This window comes from Grampus griseus, assembly GCF_964374135.1.
Source record: "Grampus griseus genome assembly, chromosome: 7".
NCBI lineage: Eukaryota > Metazoa > Chordata > Mammalia > Artiodactyla > Delphinidae > Grampus > Grampus griseus.
The window spans coordinates 51,136,502-51,156,066 of NC_139001.1; the positions used below are offsets into that span (position 1 = coordinate 51,136,502).

Here is a 19,565-nt window from a genome sequence, read left to right on the forward strand (position 1 = left end):
TCAGTTTTAAACTAAAAATCTACATTTCTATACATTTAATTCACAATGAATGAATTAAAAACTCACCTCAGTTGTGTCATAGGATTAGTCAACCTGCATGGGAATTTCTATTTGCAAGAGATCAGCCTTTTCCCACACTGTTCCTTAGGCTAATCTCCCAAGAATGTCTAAGCACTAGGCACAATCTTACTAGCTGACCCTCAAGATAAGTACACAGATCTTTTATGTGTGTCACTAACGTTCATTTTAGGAAAACAGATGGACATGAAAAATAAAAAAAACATTGGCAAAACTACAAATTTAAGACCCTCCAAATTCTTTTAGTCATCATCCTTTGCAGAGTCCTTAATTTCCTTTTGACCCAGTGATAGGAAGTTCTATCAGATTGTTTACTTTTACATGAACTTTGAAGTTCACAGAGGTTGTCCCTCCTCTTCCTGAAAATAATCCTAAAGAAAGGGTATGTGGTCTTCGTTCTATGGAAGTCCTTCTTCTTAGCCCATGTTCTATGTATGTCATCAGAGTTGAACTGTGGGTGCCTGGTCTGCACCATACCCATATCTCCAGGTATCCTGCCATGATGGAAAGGTTGTAGTTGCTGTCTTGTGGTGGTGGTGGGTTTGCTCATACAACAGTCCAAAGATGAGGGCCAAAGTGGAGCCGTCTCAAGGGTGGGGTCTGGGAGAGCAGCTGCTTCTTTTTTAGTGTTGGATAATCAGCCCTGCATCATAATCCTGAAACAAGGGATTATAAATCTTGACTAGTATCTTCTAATTGCAGTGAGAAGAATACGAAGGAAATAAGCATAAATTAATGTAAAGAACTATCCTGCCAGAGCAAATTAGGCATAAAGACCTGAGAGACATTGACTCTGTTAAACTATACAAAACTAGACCAATCAAATGATAAACAACTAAAAAGTGAGATTCTACCATCACTCAACATTGTCTTGAGTTAACGACTTGATTAAATTGGTGTGTTTCTTTCTAAGTAAATGACTTTGAATCCAGAACAAGTGACTAGTTGTTCAAACAGTAGAAAACCATTTGTATAGAACTTGCCTAGAAATGTTAACTCATTAGGCCAAATTCCATATATGTCTCTTTGAAGCTTGGGAAACACGAACAAGGGAAGCTGCTTCACATTTTTAGCTTTCCATAAACAAGGATGACAGAGAAAAGGATGAGCTGCTGCTGTTTTTCCATTTCATCCTGTGAACATTTCATTCTGGAAATTATCACCAGGGCTAAGGTCTTCATGCTCACCATAACTGGATTGTTTTACAAGGAGTGCAGCTCAGCTGGTACTTACTTAGTTACTGTTGACACTGCCAGTACATGCTGCTCAGGGAGAGACATACTTCACACAGGGTCTGAGACAATCCCAAATATGTACTTGCTGTAACACTGACTTCCAGTCCCCAAATGCCTAATGCAAAGGGAAGTATTTTACATATACCTAACTTCAATTCACCCCCTTAAACTTAACATAATTGAATGAATAAAAGGAAACACATGGAATAATCCTCTGTTGCTTTTCAAACAGGATCCTGCCAATATTTAATGTTTCTACTGACAATATTTTGGTGTGATATTTGCTTCCTACTTTTTTTTCCATAATCCATGAACTGTTCCTAATAGAGGCAGTTAACAATGTAATCTCCTTGCTCTGGGATTTATAGCTAAAGATATTTAAGTAGTTTTTCAATCACACCAAATCTAGTAAGACAAATATCATCTCCATGATCATCAAGAAAAGTTTTGTAGTAAACAAAAGATATAACCTTGTTCTGATCTTTGACAAAGATTGCATATATCTGCCCTGAAATATTAGTGTAGTTCTGGCCAATAGACTTTAAGAAAGAGCAAATCCATAAAATAGACAAAAGGAAATCATAAACTATTGAAGGAAAGTAGATGGTGGGTACTGGGTGGGAGGAGACTACATTTTGACAGAAAAAAGCAAAAATAACTCTAGTGTTTCTCAATCTGAAAGTCAGTGTAATAGTTTATTTGAAGCCTCTAAAACTTACTAAATTAATGGATTGAGGACAACATCTTCTTTTAAAAATTCCAGTAATATTAGAAATAAGGAAATGCCCTTCAAAAACAGAAACCTGAAAATTTAAGACACATGAAGTAAAATACATCAGCCAAGCAAGGCAAATAATCTGATCTAGCACAAATGTGTGGATTGAAAAGGCCTGCCTCTAAAAATCTGGGGGTCCAGGGTCCTCTTCATTTTATATTATATCTCCTGCTTTCAGTCTGAACAGATGTAATTTGTTAAAAATTCTTGTGGGTTTCTTGTGTATCAATTGATAACCAACTCCATTAAACAAAAGACAAATCCACAAAACTCTTGAAGACAAACACTTGTATAGTTGGGATTCTTTTGAGACTGCTGTGGGAGAATTCTTTTAAGACTCTTAGGGCTTCCCTGGTGGTGCAGTGGTTAAGAATCCACCTGCCAATGCGGGGGACACGGGTTCAAGCCCTGATCCAGGAAGATCCCACATGCTGCGGAGCAGCTAAGCCCGTGCACCACAACTACTGAAGCCTGCGCGCCTAGAGCCCGTGCTCTGCAACAAGAGAAGCCACCGCAATGAGAAGCCCGTGCACCGCAACGAAGAGTAGCCCCTGCTCGCCGCAACTAGAGAGAGCCCGCACACAGCAATGAAGACCCAACACAGCCAAAAATAAATAAATAAAATTAATTTATTTAAAAAAATAAAAGAATCTTAGAAGTCCTATTGTTTAACTGAAATGTTGTGGCCAGGTAGGTATTAAGATTCCTAAAGGACCTTTCCTCTCTTGAAATGTTTTATGAACAACTGTCTTAAATCCTTCTGAGGTATTAACAAAGATCTTACAGACTCATCTTGGATTTGATCTTTCCAGAGCCATTTTTTAGAATTTAGTAATTGTTTTACAGAATGTGGGTATGAAAAATGGTTCTATTTCAAACACAGCAAGTTTGAGCTCTTTTATATTTAATGGTCTATTCTTTAGCTCGTTTCTCTCTCCTCACATTTCATCTTAGACAATGAGAAAAAAAATCAGGTGGCATTTTGAATATTATTCCTAGAAATCTCCTTAGCTACATCATTGAGTTTATTAGGTACATTTTCTCCTTGCCACATTATTCTAGATGACTGTGTTGGCAAGCTCTCTGCCGTCACCTAACAAAGGTTCCTTTTCTTTCAGCTTCCAATAATATTTTCCTCTCTTTTTTTAAGGCTTTGCTGACAGCTTCCTCAAGGCCTTGTAGGTCTTCCACAACCCTTCTACTTAAGACCCCTTTGGTTTCACTAACAGTCTCCTCAATACCATTTTAACTTCTCCCCGCAGTCCAGTTCCAAAGCCAATGCCACATGTAGTAGATTTCATTATGACAACATCCCTTTTTTAGGTACCAAAATTAATAGTAGTTACCTATTGATATACAAGCTATCCCCCAAACTTAGTGGCGTAAAGCAACAACCATCATTTGTTTTGTTCATAAATCTGTAATTTGGGCAGGATTTAGCAGGGACAACTTGTCTCAGCTCTTCATGGCATCATCTGGGGTGACTTTCCTGGCAACTGGAGAATCCACATTCATGACAACTCATTCACATATTTGGCAATTTGGTGCTATCCATTGGCTGGGAGTTCAGCCAAAGCCAAAAGCCAGAAGCTTCTGTTTTTCTCCACATAGACCTCTTCTTCCAAGGTGTTTGGCCTTCCTTACAGAATGGTGGCTGGGTTCCAAAACCAAGCATCCCCAAAGAACCAGAATGACATGCATAACATTTTTATGTTCTAGCCTTAAAAGTAGCGATCATCGTTTCTACTAGACTCTATTGTTTGAAGCAGTCATAAAGTTTCAACCAATTGCAAGGGGAAAGGATATAGACTACAGCTCTTGATGGGGAAGTGGCAAGGTTTTAGAAGAGTATGGGGGTGGGACAGGAGATATTGCTGGACCCATCTTTAGAAAATATAATCTGCTACCTTAAGTTTTAAAAATTTGCATAAAAAGTTAATATTTGGGGGGCCTATTTCTTATCACTGATGCCAAAACTATGAAGAAGAATTAAACACTTTATAATATAGCTCTTGTTCCTTTGCAAGTAAATAAAATCTGTCTAGATGGATTATAGATTTAACCCAGTTTCGGAATCTTTTTATGCCCATCTAAAATGGACATATCCTCATAAAATATAACTATCCTAAAAATCAAGTAATACTGCATGTTTCAATCAAAATAACTTATTGTTTTTTAGTATCAAGAAAAAAATGGTCTATATTTACAATCCAGTTAAGTTCCATTTAACAAGTATATTTTGAACATTAGATGCCAAGTACTGTGCTAGGTATACTACGGTAAATAAGATATGTTCCTCTCTTTGTGTAGTTTGAAAGGCATACACTAGCTAATTATACCATAGTAAGATAAGTGTAAAAATATTAAAGGTATGTACTATATCCACATGAAAATTAATGAAGTTGGACCTCTACATCACATTATATATAAAAATTAAAACTCAAGATCCATAAAGATCTAAATGTGAGAGCTTAAACTATAAAACTCTTGGAAGACAATGTAAGAGTAAATCTTCGTGACCTCGAGTTAGACAATGGTTTCTTGGATATGACACCAAAAACACAAGCAATGAAAGAAAAAATAGATCGATTGGACTTCATTCAAATTAAAAACTTTTATGCTTCAAGGACACCATCAAGAAAGTGAGAAGACAGCACACAGAATAGGAGGAAAGGTTTTCAAATCATACATATGATAAGGGACTCATATCTAGAATAAAGGAGAAATAACTCAGTTTTTTTAATTGGAAAAAGGATCCAAATAGACATTTCTCCAAAGAAGATATACAAATGGCTAATAAGCACATGAAAAGAGATTCAATATCATTCAGGTAAATGTCCATCAAAACCACAATGAGATATGACCACTCACCCATTAGGAGGCTAGAATTAAAAAAAAAAAAAGCAACAGAGAATTTTGTCAAGGATGTGGAGAAATTGTAACCCTCATACACTGCTCGTAGAAATGTAAAATGGTTCACAAGGTAACTCTATTCAACCTTTGTTAACTCTGTCTAACCAGCCACTATGGAAAACAGTCTGGCAGTTCTTCAAAAGGTTAAACATAAAATCCACTTCTAGATACTACCCAAAAGAAATAAAAATATATGTCCGTACAAAAACTTGCACATGAAAGTTCTTAACAGCATTATTAATAATAGACAAAAAGTGAAAACAGTCCAGATGTCCATCAAATAATGATGGATAAACAAAATGTGGTATATCCATACATTGGAATATTATTCAACAATAAAAAGAAATGATGAATTGATACATGATACACATGGATGAACTTTGAAAACATTACACTAAATGAAAGAAGCCAGTCACACAAGTTTACATATTGTATTATTCTGTTTATCTGAAATGTCCAGAATAGGCAAATCTATAGAGACAGAAAGTAGATTAGTAGTTGTAGAGGATGGGAGTGGGTTGGGGAGAAATGGAGAGTGACTGCTAAGTGGTACTGGATATTTGGGGAGGTAATGAAAATGTTCTAAAGTTAATTGTGATGATGATTGCACAACTCTGTGAATCTACTAAAAACCATGGAATTGTACACATTAAATAGGTAAACTGTATGGTATGTGAATTATATTTTAATAAAGCTGATACACACACACATAAAAGTATGTACTATGTAAAGTAGAGTCAAAGGCAAAGTAGTGATCTCAACTTGGTGGATCCCAGAGGGCTTCTTGGAGGAAGATATGCTTAAAGTGGGTGGCACTGGAGAAAAAGGAAAGGACTTCCAAGCAGAGAGAATAGAACATGCAATTACAGGGAAGGATGGAGCAGCATGGTTGAGTGTAGCTGAAGCACGGCCGCATGCTGAGGGCTTGCAAGGAATGAGGCTTGGAGATGTAAAAAGGGATGCATTTGGACTTTAACTCCAAAACAATGGAGAGTCATTGGAAGGCTTTGAGCAAATGGACAAAGGCAATAGGATCATATTTGCATTCAGAGTAATAACTCAATATGGAGGAATATGGACTGTAGATGAATTACTATAAGCAGAATGGCCTACGTGGTATATAGTGCCATAACTCAGGCAAGAAGTAGGAGGGTCTGAACTAAGATATTAGCAGTGGAAATGATTAGATATGAAGGAGTTAGACTCTCAGGACTTGTAAAGAAGCAAGGTACCTAGCAAAGAAAGACAATATTTGCTAAGCAAAACCAGAACTTGGTGGGGCTTTTACTTGCTATTTCAATGAGGGAAAAATGTAAAAAGTAATCTGAAATGGCTAATGCTTCACATGACATAATCTTTGCCTGTAATGTTTCCTTGAAGGGAAAGAAATGATACATGGCACAGCCTAGAAGTGTATTTTTATATGCTTGGAATCTGTAAAGGTGGGCTCAAATATATAAAATTGTTCACACATGCTCCTCAAGAAGAAGTCAAATATATATTTTAATAACTGCATAACCACTAAACCAGAGGCTTATTTTAGATATTCGGAAGTTCTTTTTAGAGTTATTTTTGCAAATTAGTGTCATCATTAATTAGAAGTCCCATAATGTTTGAGAATAACTGTGAAGTTTTGTACCAGCAACCATAAAAATTGGTGGACTGGGCAGAAGCACCTGCTGATATGAGATGTTTCTCTAGCATTGTGCCAGAGGACTTTGGAGAGGTCTAAATGTTCCTTGTTTGAAGAAGAAACCAGGAAGTTGGCAGTGAACATCACTTCTCAAAAGGGCCTCTTTTTTTTCTCGCCTGTAATGAGATGTCAAGGTCATGAAAGACTGATGTCCACACTTCCTGATTATCAGTCTCTAAGATATAGAAGTCATGGTTAGGTAAGTATTACTCCCTTAGCAAACTTTATCACCCAGAGCTGTAAATTCTTCCCTCTAGAGAGAAGATGCTGACTGCTCCATTGTAGTGACTTAAACATTTGTTGTTGAAATTATTTGCAATTTCTACCAGTTGAATATTTATTCAACTTTAGATTGTCTTTCAGAATTATATCAGCTTGAAGATCATTTGACAGTTGCATATCAATTAAGTAAACACTCTGGATATAGTACAGAGTATTTGTACTATATTATTTGCAGTATTTCTAGGTTGATAATAAATTGGCTTAATTTGTTAGTTTTTCTCAACTTTTTAAAACCCACACCTCACCAGTTGAGATTTTGAAAGGCTGTGTTTTAAAGGCTTGTATTTCAAAGGAATATTTCTTCAAATACAAAATTATAAAACTGAATAAAAACATACCCATGCATATGTGCATAAATACACATATGCACACACACACACACACAAACATGTATTCTCATAATTGCCTTTGCCCAACTGAGAATCTCTGTGCTTAGAGGATTTTTAAAAGCTCAACTCGGTGGTTCATTAATTCATTTTTTTTTAATGAGAAAAAGAAAAGAAACAGGAGGATTATGCTAAGAATGTTGTTGTCAAGCGCGTTCTTAGAAAAAACAATAAATGGTTGCAAATAGCCACAACTAAGGATTCCAGTTTTCTGAAACCCCAAAGCCTTTGAATAGATGATACAGAGTAAAGCACCTCAGCATTGGCAATTATCCAAATCATTTACTGTGGTGCCAATTAAGTGTATTATAAATAACAGAAAAGATATACTTCTGACAAATGTACCTAATGTTGAGCTTTTCCTGAATTAAATAAAGCTTAAGCAGGACAAATCACACAATTTTGATTGTGGTTCATTTAACATAAAATTGGGATGATGTCAACTGTATTTTTACTCAGATTTGACTCACATAATCAATACAGTGTATCATCTTGATATTTAATACAGTGCTGTGTATTTTTGCTTTCTCTTCTACTGTTGTTATTACTACTTCTTGCTAATAGCTAATATTTACTGAGCTCTTATCATATGCTAGACAGTATCCTAAATGTCCTTATGTTATTACACCTTATTAATCTCTCCCAATAAACCAAAGAGGAAGGGGTTATTGTTATTTCCAGGAGATCGAGTAAGAAAGTGGCAGAGCTAAGCCTGGAACTGAGGTCTCTCTGCCTCTGGATTGGGCCTCTTAATGCTTACATTCATCTACTCCCTTCAGTTATATATATTTTCAACAATATTTTCTTGTAAAAAGAAAAGTGAACATAGATGTCTTTGTTTTTTAGCAAACTCAGTACAGACTCAAACATGTAGGCCAGATCACATGAAGAACTAATTTGTTTTACATAACCTGAAGTCTCAAACTCAGTGTTCAGGCTAGAACGACATTGAAAGGAACATTTGTTGACAAAGTGTTATATTTTAATCCAGTTATGATATTTAAATCCATAACCAGATATGCTAATGCACAGATTTGAAAAAGAAAACATGTCTCAGAGCAGAAAAGTGAGGTTCAAGAAATCCCTCGGTGGGACTTTCCTGGTTGTCCAGTGGTAAAGAATCCACCTTACAATGCAGGAGACGCGGGTTCGATCCATGGTTGGGGAACTAAGATCCCACATGCTGCGGGGCAACTAAGCCTGTGTGCCACAACTTCTGAGCTCACACACCTCAGCTAGAGCCCACATGCCCTGGAGCCTGCGCACCACAACTAGAGAGAGAAAACCCACATGCCACAACTAGAGAGAAGCCCGCGCGCTGCAACAAAAGATCCCACATGCCTCGACGAAGATCCCACGTGCTGCAACTAAGACCCAATGCAGCCAAAAATAAATAAATAAATTTTTAAAAAAAGAAAAAAAAGAAATCCCTCGGCGAGGAAGTAATTTCTAGGTCTTGAAGGGCAAGAGGTAAGAAAAGAAAAGAGCAGAAAGGAAATGCTGAAGTTGAGAACACACTATAAAAGAAACACATATTACTCTACGGTACCTGTGGTTACGGTTTTTCAGTCATAGAAGTATTTCCTCACCAAACAATTTAAGTTCAGGCTATTACTGATTGCCCCAGCTGCCTCCTGTGCTTCCTTTATTCTTGTTATTAATTGGAAAGTATAGAGTACTTTGAAGAATTTGGTTTGCTGCCAACTTTGCTATAATTCAGCGAATCCATAAACCAAGACATGTTGTAAATGAACGGTTATCAGTTTCACTGATGGTCCATGTTGAGTTCCAGGTATTACTTATAAAGCCAAGCATTCTGTCACTTGGATTTCTAAAAAATGATAATTTATCTAGAATAGACACAATCTAAAATCTTTGGAAGGTAAGCCTGTTTTTGGGAAACTGTCCCCAAAATCAGGAGTGATAAGTACAGCTGTGTTCTATACTCACATAATTTCTGACCATGGATGAAGTTTCCTTCACTGCTACTGTGCCTTTTTACAAATAAGTTCTGTCAAATGTGGATCTGGAGTCTAAAGAAGTAGAACATCTCACAAGAGATGGGCTGTTTCTCTCACTTCCCTTTCCATCATGGGCATTACAGGCAGAATGGACCAAGCAAAGACTCTTCTAGGAAATTAATATCTTCTCTAAAAAATGGTTTAGGATTATACCTGACAGAATTGGTGGTGTAATTTGTATTCTGCTTTTGGCTTCTTGTACTGCAGTTGAAAGGTAATGACAACAACAACAATAAATTGTACCAAAATAAAAATTCTCTTTTGTGAATCTTGAGAAACTTGATCCAAATGCCAGCAAAATTAACATTTTAGCCAATAGCAAAATAAGAGCACAAAAAATTAACTTCTTAATTAGTGCTTTGTACTCAACAGTTGTTCATTAGCTGTGTATTAGATGAATCTAATTGTGATGATATTTCAGAGTGAAAAAATAATAAAAATATGAATGCTTAACATTTGTCATTAAAATGCTTGTATGTTCCTAAGAGTAAGAGGGAACGAATTTTTACCTACATTGTGCTCCTGCTAAATATTCAGCCGCTGTTGATTTGAATTAGTTGATTTGCAGGACGGTGTTTTGGCAGAGAGCAAGAGTGCTTGCCAGCCCTGGAGAACGGGATGGGAAGGACAGCAAAGTGTTTATCTCAAGTGCTTTTCACCCGTGGCTAAGCCCCAAGGAGATGGTAGTAAAAGCATAAAGGAACAAAGTTGTGTTCACAAGGGGGAAGAAGGCTGGATTTTAAGAAGTGCTGCTTTTCTGCCAATGTAGTAAGTGGTAATAACGGCACGAGAAGCTCTCCACTTCCAAACAGCATGATACCATCACAACTTTGGCCTATTGAGGACCCAGTGGAAGAGCAGGGAAGCAAGAGAAGAGGAAGTTAGCTGGAATTGATTGATAAGGACTATTGTGAAGATATATGAATAACTCTTCAGACTCTCAGTATAAATGAATGAGATTTGGAAGAGGATATGCCTCAGCAGGTGATGGAAAAAAGACTTTTTAAAATGTCTATCACCATTAATGCAATCCTATTTGTCCTCACAGTCTGATGAGGCCCCGGTAAGCACATTACATTTTTTCTTCAAATGCTTATATGAATAAGTTTATTTTATATATCTCAATAGGTTAAAAATGGTATGAATACTTTCTAACCAAACACAGAACATTCACAGCTGAGATTTATCTGATGAGCCTGTGATTCAATCAAGAGCAACCTCTGCCCAGGCACAGGAGTGTGATAGATGTTACAGAATCAACTCATCACATAATACCTACTTTGCAAGACCTCAGAGGTTTTTAATCTTGGGACTGGAAAAATAATAAAAGGAGTTATATGACATATACCAAAATAAAACCATGGATCATCTGTGGATGGGTTTACTAAACAATTTATTCAAGAACACAACATATTACAATGTGTTCAACATAGGTGTAATTGTTTTAAATCACTAATCCCTTCCCCAAAGCAATGGTAAACTCCTCCAAACACCAATTACTGGAACAAACTCCACACTAGAGCTCATCTCCTCTTTCTGAAGCATCTCCAGAGCTAGTTCTTTCCTTTTTGAGTCTCATTCTGTTTCTTGACTGGTTGACTCTAGAAGGACTCAGACTTATCTTTGCGTTTTCTCATTGTACACTCAACACAGTACATAGACTTATTAGCTGCTATCATTAACAGTAAAATAGCTCCTAGCTCATGCTGCGATTGCTGCCACATAAGACTCTCTTGAACATTGTACATTTCTATGAGTCCTTTGGTGGGTTCCCTTCCTATGTGCTCTGCTTACATTTGTTCTCAATTTTTTAAAATGTATTGTATTGAAGTATAGTTGATTTACAATGTTGTGTTAATTACTTCTGTACAGCAAAGTGATTCAGTTTCATATACATATTCTTTTTTATATTCTTTTCCATTATGGTTTATCATAGGATATTGAATATACTTTCCTGTGCTATAGAGTAGGACCCTGTTGTTTATCCATTCTACATATAAACACTTACATCTGCTAACCGCAACCTCCCACTCCATCTCTCCCTCAGCCCTTGACAACCACCAGTCTGTTCTCTATGTCTGTGATTCTGTCTCTGTTTCATAGATAGGTTCATTTGTGTCATATTTTAGATTCCACATATAAGTGTTATCATGTGGTATTTGTCTATCTCTTTCTGACTTACTTCACTCAGTATGATAATCTCTAGTTGCATCCATGTTTCTGCAAATGGCATTATTTCATTCTTTTTATGGCTGAGTAGTATTACAATGTATAGATGCACCATATCTTCTTTATCCATTCATCTGTCGATGGACATTTAGGTTGTTTCCATGTCTTGGTTATTGTGAATAGTACTGCTATGAACATAGGGGTGCATGCATCTTTTTGAATTATAGTTTTGTCTGGATATATGCCCAGAAGTGGGATTGCTGGATCATATGGTAATTCTAATTTTAGTTTTCTGAGGAACCTCCATACTGTGTTCCTTAGTGGCTGTAAAAATTTGCATTCCCATCAACAGTGTAGGAGGGTTCCCTTTTCTCCACACTCTCTCTAGAATTTGTTATTTGTAGATTTTTTAATGATGGCCATTCTGACTGGTGTGAGGTGGTACCTCATTGTAATTTTGATTTGCATTTCTGTAGTAATTAGCGATGTTGAGCATCTTTTCTTGTGCCTGTTGGCCATCTTTATGTCTTCTTTGGAGAAATGTCTATTTAGGTCTTCTGCCCATTTTTCTTTTTTTAAATTTATTTTATTTTTGGCTGCATTGGGTCTTTCTTGCTGCACGCAAGCTTTCTCTAGTTGCAGTGAGTGGGGGCTACTCTTTGTCGCGGTGTGCAGGCTTCTCATTGTGGTGGCTTCTCTCGTTGCAGAGCACGGGCTCTAGGTGCTCAGGCTTCAGTAGTTGTGGCGTGCATGCTTAGTTGCTCCGTGGCATGTGGGATCTCCCCAAACCAGGGCTCAAACCCGTGTCCCCTGTGTTGGCTGGTGGATTCTTAACCACTGTGCCACTAGGGAAGCCCCTGCCCATTTTTCAATTGAGTTGTTTATTTTGGGAGGTTGAGTTGTATGAGATGTTTTTATATTTTGGAAATTAAGCCCTTGTCAGTCTCATCATTTGCAAATATTTTCTCCCATTCTCTAAGTTGTCTTTTTGTTTATGGTTTCCTTTGCTGTACAAAAGCTTTTGATTAGGCCCCATTTGTTTATTTTTGTTTTTATTTCTATTGCTTTGGGAGACTGACATGAGAAAACATTTGTATGATTTATGTCAGAGAATGTTTTGCCTGTGATCTCTTCTAGGAGTTTTATGATGTCATGTCTTATATTTAAGTCTTTAAGCCATTTTGAGTTTATTTCTGTGTGTGGTACGAGAGTGTGTTCTAACTTCACTGATATACATGTGGCTGTCCAACTTTCCCAACACCACTTGCTGAAGAGACTCTCTTTTTCCCATTTTATATTCTTGCCTCCTTTGTCAAAGGTTAATTGACCGTAGGTGTGTGGGTTTATTTCTGGGCTGTCTGTTCTGTTCCATTGATCTATATGTCTGTTTTTGTGCCAATACCATGCTGATGTGATTACTGTAGCTTTGTGGTAGTCTAGAGTCTGGGAGGGTTATGCCTCCTGATTTGTTCATTTTCCTCAGGATTGCTTTGGCAATTCTGGGTCTTTTATGGTTCCATATGAATTTTAGGATTATTTGTTCTACTTCTGTGAAAAATGTCATGGGTAATTTGATTGGGATTGCATTAAATCTGTAGATTGCTCTGGGTAGTATGGCCATTTTAACAACATTAATTCTTCCAATCCAAGAACATGGGATATCTTTCCATTTCTTTGAATCATCTTCAGTTTCCTTTTTAATGTTTTATAGTTCTCAGCATTAAGTCTTTCACCTCTTTGGTCAGATTTATTCCTAAGTATTTTATTTTTTTGGGTGCGACTTAAAAAGGGATTATTTTTGTTCATTCCCTTTCTGATATTTTGTTGTTAGTGTAAAGAAATGCAACAGATTTCTGTATGTTAATCTTGTATCCTGCTACTTTGCCTAATCCGTTTATCAGTTCTAGTAGTTTGTGTGTGGAGTCTTTAGAGTTTTCTATATAGAGTATCATGTCTTCTGCATATAATGACAATTTTACCTGTTCTCTTCCAATTTGGATACCTTTTATTTCTTTTTCTTGCCTGATTGCTATGGCTAGGACTTCCAATACTATGCTGAATAGAAGTGGTGAGAGTGGGCAGCCTTGTCGTGTTCCAGATTTTAGCAGGAAGGCTTTTAGCTTTTCACCGTTGAGTATTATATTGGCTGTGTGTTTGTCATAAATAGTTTTTATTATGTTGAGATATGTTCCCTCTATACCCACTTTGGTAAGTTATCATGAATGGATATTGAATTTTATCAAATGCCTTTTCTTATCTATTGAGATGATCATGTGGTGTTTGTCTTTTCTTTTGTTGATGTGGTGCATCACATTAATTTGTGTATGTTGAACCATCCTTGTGATCCTGGGATGAATCCAACTTGGTCGTGGTGTATGATCTTTTTTATGTGTTGTTGGATTTGGTTTGCCAATGTTTTGTTGAGAATTTCTGCATCTATATTCATCAAAGATACTAGCCTGTAATTTTCTTTTTTGGTAGTATCTTTCTCTGGTTTTCATATACATTTGTTCTTAATTTTTAACTTTGGGCTGTAATGAAAAGTTTCCTGAAGGGGGCCTCTAGATGACATCTCCTTGAAGATAAAAATTCCTTTTCCTGCTTACCAAATTTCTCCCTTTGAAGTAACTGGCAGACAGGTAGTAAGACCTACTAATCTAAATCCTTGCTACTAAAAGTACAGTTCATGGACTAGAAGCATCAATTTCACCTGAGTGCTTCTAGAAATGCAGAAATTTGGACCCCAGAAAGTAGGACCCAGACCTACTCAATCAGAATCTTCATTTCCACAAAATCTCAGGTGATTTGATTTCTATGTATATTAAAGTTTGAGAAGCATTACTCTAAGTGGTATTCCATTAGAAAATTTTTTTGTTCCAAAGAACAAAATTTCTTTGTTGAAAATTGAAACTCAGTAATGTCCACCTTTCATGTAACAGGAGAGTCAGGGTCCTTTGCCAGTCCCTAGTTCTACTGCTTGAAAGACCACAATGAAGACAAATGGTTCAGACCTGTATCTAGAAGTTCAGGTTCTCTCTTCCACATAATGCCTAATTTGCCATACCTCATCTACATGTTACCCTGTTTCTACCCATCATCATTACCACCACCACCACCACAAATCTTATTGAGCTGTGCCAAGTGCATTTATATTCATACTAACAACTCTATGAAAGAGGTACTATTATTACCATCCCAGTTCTACATAGCAGACATCTGAACCCAGCTTGAGCCTTAACCACTAGAAACATGTACAACCTTGTCAAGTCAATGACTGCATGAATCTCATATATACTAGCCCTCTTTAAATATTTTGTTACCCTTTCTAGTGATCTAGTACGTTGCTTTCTAGTAGTTTGTGTGTGGAGTCTGAGAAAGTACCTGTAGAAATAGAGTGATACTTAACCACTTTTATTTAACAAAAACACTACTATTACTAGCTATAAGCGTAATTACACTGGAAAAAATAGGTATTCTATTAAAATGTGCATGTATTTATGAACAAAAAGTAGCATTTACATTTCTATATTTCATGAAGCCAAACATATGACATTTAATAATATTTTTAATAAATTATTTATTTATTTTTGGCTGCGTTGGGTCTTGGTTGCTGGGCGCAGGCTTTCTCTAGTTGCGGCGAGTGGGGGCTACTCTTTGTTGTGGTGCGCGGGCTTTTCATTGCGGTGGCTTCTCTTGTTGTGGAGCACGAGATCTAGGCGAGCAGGCTTCAGTGGTTGTGACATGTGGGCTCAGTAGTTGTGTCTTGAGGGCTCTATAGAGCACAGGCTCAGTAGTTGTGGCGCATGGGCTTAGTTGCTCTGTGGCATGTGGGATCTTCTCGGACCAGGGATTGAACCCATGTCCCCTGCATTGGCAGGTGGATTCTTAACCACTGCACCACCAGGAAAGTCCCAATATTTTTAAAGGCATAAAATTATAAAGTATATTTTGTAAAGTGTGTTACACTGTCAAGTTGCTCTCTTAGGAAAATTAAGAGATTTATGCATATTAGAATCAAGAACCAAAAATAATTTAGTATAAAACGTGAATCTCTGTTTTAAAATATTATATTGTTGCATATCATTTGAATGTTCAAATTGAGTACACTTGTCATTCAATACTACTTTTATTAATTCCATGAAAGTGTATTTATGACATCAAGGCTGATTCAAGGGACATTTTTGTACATCTAGATCAATAGGGGCATCAAAAGTATAGAATGTATAAAACCACAACAACATAGAAATATTTACAAAATGCATGTTTTATCTATAGTTGTGTGATCTCCTCTTAAGTAGTATATACAAGGTAACTTCTCAAGTTTCCTTCAGTTTTTTTCTTCTAAGCCTAGAGGTTAATCAGTTTATTTAAGATATTTTGTCATCACTTCAAATATTTTTATTTCTAAAATAAAGCAACATTCTTTGCTCAGTTCCACTTCTAAGTCATTCTGAAGTCTGCTCTTCAAATTGCTTTCCTATTCATTCCAACTTCATGTTACCTACATTTAATATGCTTTTCTATCCATTAAAGAACGCTTTAGATTTTTTAAAAAATGGACAAAAAGAGACAATATAATTCCTAAATGTATTGATCCTTTCAAAGGTCTAAACAATGTACTTTATTAACTTTCCTTAAAACATGCTCTTAACTCATTCTTTATATTTCCATTTTCCCAAACTCAGAACCTTAAAAAGTTTGGGTATCCAGCAACCTTTTGAGTGAACACGTAAACTAGTTAATCGTTGTACACAAAAGATTTAGCCTCCGTTGGGATATCCTACTGGAGGAAATGGCCCCTGGCATTTGTTTGACATGTTTCTTTGAGTACATTTCTGATTTGTTGCTGGGCACACCAACATTCTGTACACAAGCCATTACTTATTCATTAGGAGAAACAGAGCATCAGTTGTGAAAATGAGAACAAAAAAAGGTGAACGGCCTCACCTAACTAATAAATGGAAATAAAAAACTGTATAGGAGAGAGCTATTAATTAGGTAAGACATCTTAACTTTGTACATTTAGAATGCAGCTAGAGTGTTAACTAAATGCTTTCAATATTCATAAATGATTCTAACAGCCATACATAACCTACTACAACTTAGATCCTTAATTTAATTATAAGATAGAATGCTTTGTCTTCCGACTTCCTAAGTGCTATCAATTCTTCCTTTCCAGGAAAAGGTAAGAAAAACAAAAACAAGAAACTGTGCTTCAGTTCTGCTTTACTCTCCCAGCTAGAACTACACTCCCATTTGGACAGGTCAGGAGAATGGACAATACACCATCTCCTCAGGAATCCCCGAAACATACTTTTTTTTTTACATTATTTTACATGCACTTTACTGCATTCTTATTTTCCTCTACAACAAGTTAAATGTTGTAAACCTAAAACTGCTCTAAAAGTAATGTCTTTAAAAATAATAAATAAAAAAAAGAGGTGAGACATCCAGCTGAGCTTAATTGTCTTAATTGGTGTAAGACTTTTTTTTTTTTTTTTTTTTGTGGTACGTGGGCCTCTCACTGTTGTGGCCTCTCCCATTGTGGAGCACAGCCTCTGGACGCGCAGGCTCAGCGGCCATGGCTCACGGGGCCAGCTGCTCTGCGGCATGTGGGATCTTCCGGGACCGGGGCACGAACCTGTGTCCCCTGCATTGGCAGGCAGACTCTCAACCACTGCGCCACCAGGGAAGCCCTAAGACAATTATTTTAAATGTTACAGAAATTCAACCTAATGTTCTTAGAGGAACAGTACTTACTTCAAGTCTGAGAAGCTGCCCATTTTTGTCAATGGTACATCATTCACAATGGCTCCCAACTTCCATATCACCATTTCAAGTTTTGTTTTCCTTCTATGCCTTCTTCATTCAGGCTCTTAAGCACAATAGGTACAAGCTATACACAGCTTGGGCTCTTAAAAACATGCCTTTGCCAATCATATAGTAATTCAAACTCAATTTATAACCTTTGCTAATATTCTTGATAACTTAAACCCTATCCTTTCCACTTCCCATTCTTCAAGACTTTACTCAAACCAAATCTTCTTGGTGAAGACTTATTTCTCCAACCACCCCAGGCTACACTTTTGCAGATTCTTTTTATGATCTTCATATTTTTCATTTGATACTTACCATTAAGAAAAAAAAAATGTCCTGTCCTTCCATCTAGACCCACTCTCATTCATTTCAGCAGCTAGCATGGTGGCGTGAATATAGTAGCTTTCAAATGTTCAAGTACACAAAGATTTAGAATGGAAAGAGGAGATGAAGTTCATTTTATTTGACTTATAAACTGTGTAAGGGATTTGCCCATTGACTCAGGCTGTTATTCCAGTTGTATTACCTTTCATTTTGATTGTCAAATTCTGGGTATCTTGTATTGTCAGAAATGAACTATAAGTGGCTACAAAGCTGATTAGTTAAAAATCACTGATATCTGTATAACTATTAACGTTGGGTGTTTGGCTTATATGTGTCATTGCAATTATGAGAATCAAGTAGTCAAATTGCTGAATAATTTGGCCAAAGACTAAGGTAATATTTTAATGTCTGTTCTTTGTAGTTTAACAGTGCATTTTAAAGAAAAGTTTTATTTTGCCTCAGATGGTAATCATTAGGACCACAGAACTGGATGAGACCAAGAGGCATCAGTGTGCACTCCTTCTCCAGGGTGGTCTAGTCTTAACCATTTTTGAAAGCATCATAGAGGCCTCTTGAGGAAAAGAGAATTTTAGCCTATTACGTTATATGCTCCAATTCTTTTGGACCTTATTTGTTACTCTTCATAGCTAATCCAAATTCTTCATGTTGTGGTTCAAGAAAAGAAATCACTAAAAACATGTTAGGCAAAATAAATACTTTATTAATTTTTTTTTTTTTAGAAATCAGCCTTTGTGTGATAATTCAGACATTTAAAAACCTTTTAGATATTCTTTCAAAGTATACTGTTAACATCTCAACCACTTTTGATTAAAACTTCACACAAAGAAATATGATAGGAGTTGAAAATTATAAATGCTAAAGAATAATTCTAATAACATTTGGTTGTTACTTTACACATTTATTTAACATATATGAAACCAAATAGGAAACTACCTTCCTTTTTTCCCCATAAACAGTTCTCACTGGTTAAAAATGAATTAAAACCATCTATTATGAGAAAAACAAATCTAAATTACTTCCATTTTGAAAAAACAAAACCAGCTTATTCATTTCTATCCATTCAAGTCACAGGCCCCATTATTTTGGCAATACTCCACTATTTAGTCTAAAAGAAGAAACATCTCCTTATAATAAAGAAGTCTGGAAAATGCAATAAGTACATAGTGTTTAACCTAAGGCATGTTTCCAAAATAAAATAAAAAAACTACATAAGCTATAATAAAATTGCAATTGTCTTGGGTAAAGTAACAATGCTTTACAGTGTAAGAACATTAAGTAGTTTTAGGTAACATATAAATTCTATCCTACTGCTATTAGTAACCTCCTCAAGAATTAAGAGCAATTTTTACAAGAGAACAATTTTTCTTCTTGGAAGTGACACTAATTAACAGCAGTGGAGGGAAAAATCATTGGTTGTTTCAAGCTCTCAAAAAATGAATCAGTTATTGCACAGTAAATACCTCATAGAGGTCAGTGTTTTAAGAAGCTAGTCTGAAGAAATATGTTATTTATAAGTTGGTTAAGTCTGGAAGTTTTCAAGTTTTAAAATTAATTCTTCCTAGGGAATCAATTGGAAAATATTGACATACAAATAAATATTAGGCTTTTCAAATGCCTACAGTTTTGATAGTTTAGAAAAGAAAGTCAGCAAAGTGCCTAAGTTTCTATGTTTTTTAAAAAGATACGCACAGAAGAAATAAACATTGTACACTGTATACAGTAGCCCAGCTCAGCAGCAAGTATCTTCTGAAGCACAAATGACACCTCCACCAGTGTATATCATTGATAACTCCAATATCACACAGCTAATAGGACCCATGCCAATCTTAAAAAAGAAAGAGAAGTGAACAT

The 19,565-nt window shown here is 36.2% G+C and overlaps 1 protein-coding gene and 1 long non-coding RNA gene across 5 annotated transcripts in view; one reads left to right on the top strand and one right to left on the bottom strand.

Moving 5' to 3' along the window:
- LOC309824810 overlaps positions 1-19,565 on the top strand; it is a 61,864-nt gene that overhangs the window by 21,590 nt on the left and 20,709 nt on the right. The gene's annotated exons all lie outside the window — the stretch shown is intronic.
- The window catches only part of ITPRID2 (ITPR interacting domain containing 2), a 38,810-nt gene continuing 37,647 nt past the window's right edge, over positions 18,403-19,565 (bottom strand). For all 4 annotated transcript variants that reach the window (XM_082657979.1, XM_082657980.1, XM_082657981.1 and 1 more), the window contains one exon: positions 18,403-19,539. Coding sequence is in view for 1 of the 4 variants with exons in the window: in XM_082657981.1 (XP_082514107.1) it covers positions 19,444-19,539 (96 nt within the window). In the remaining 3 variants the exon portion in view is untranslated. The remainder of the gene's footprint in view (positions 19,540-19,565) is intronic.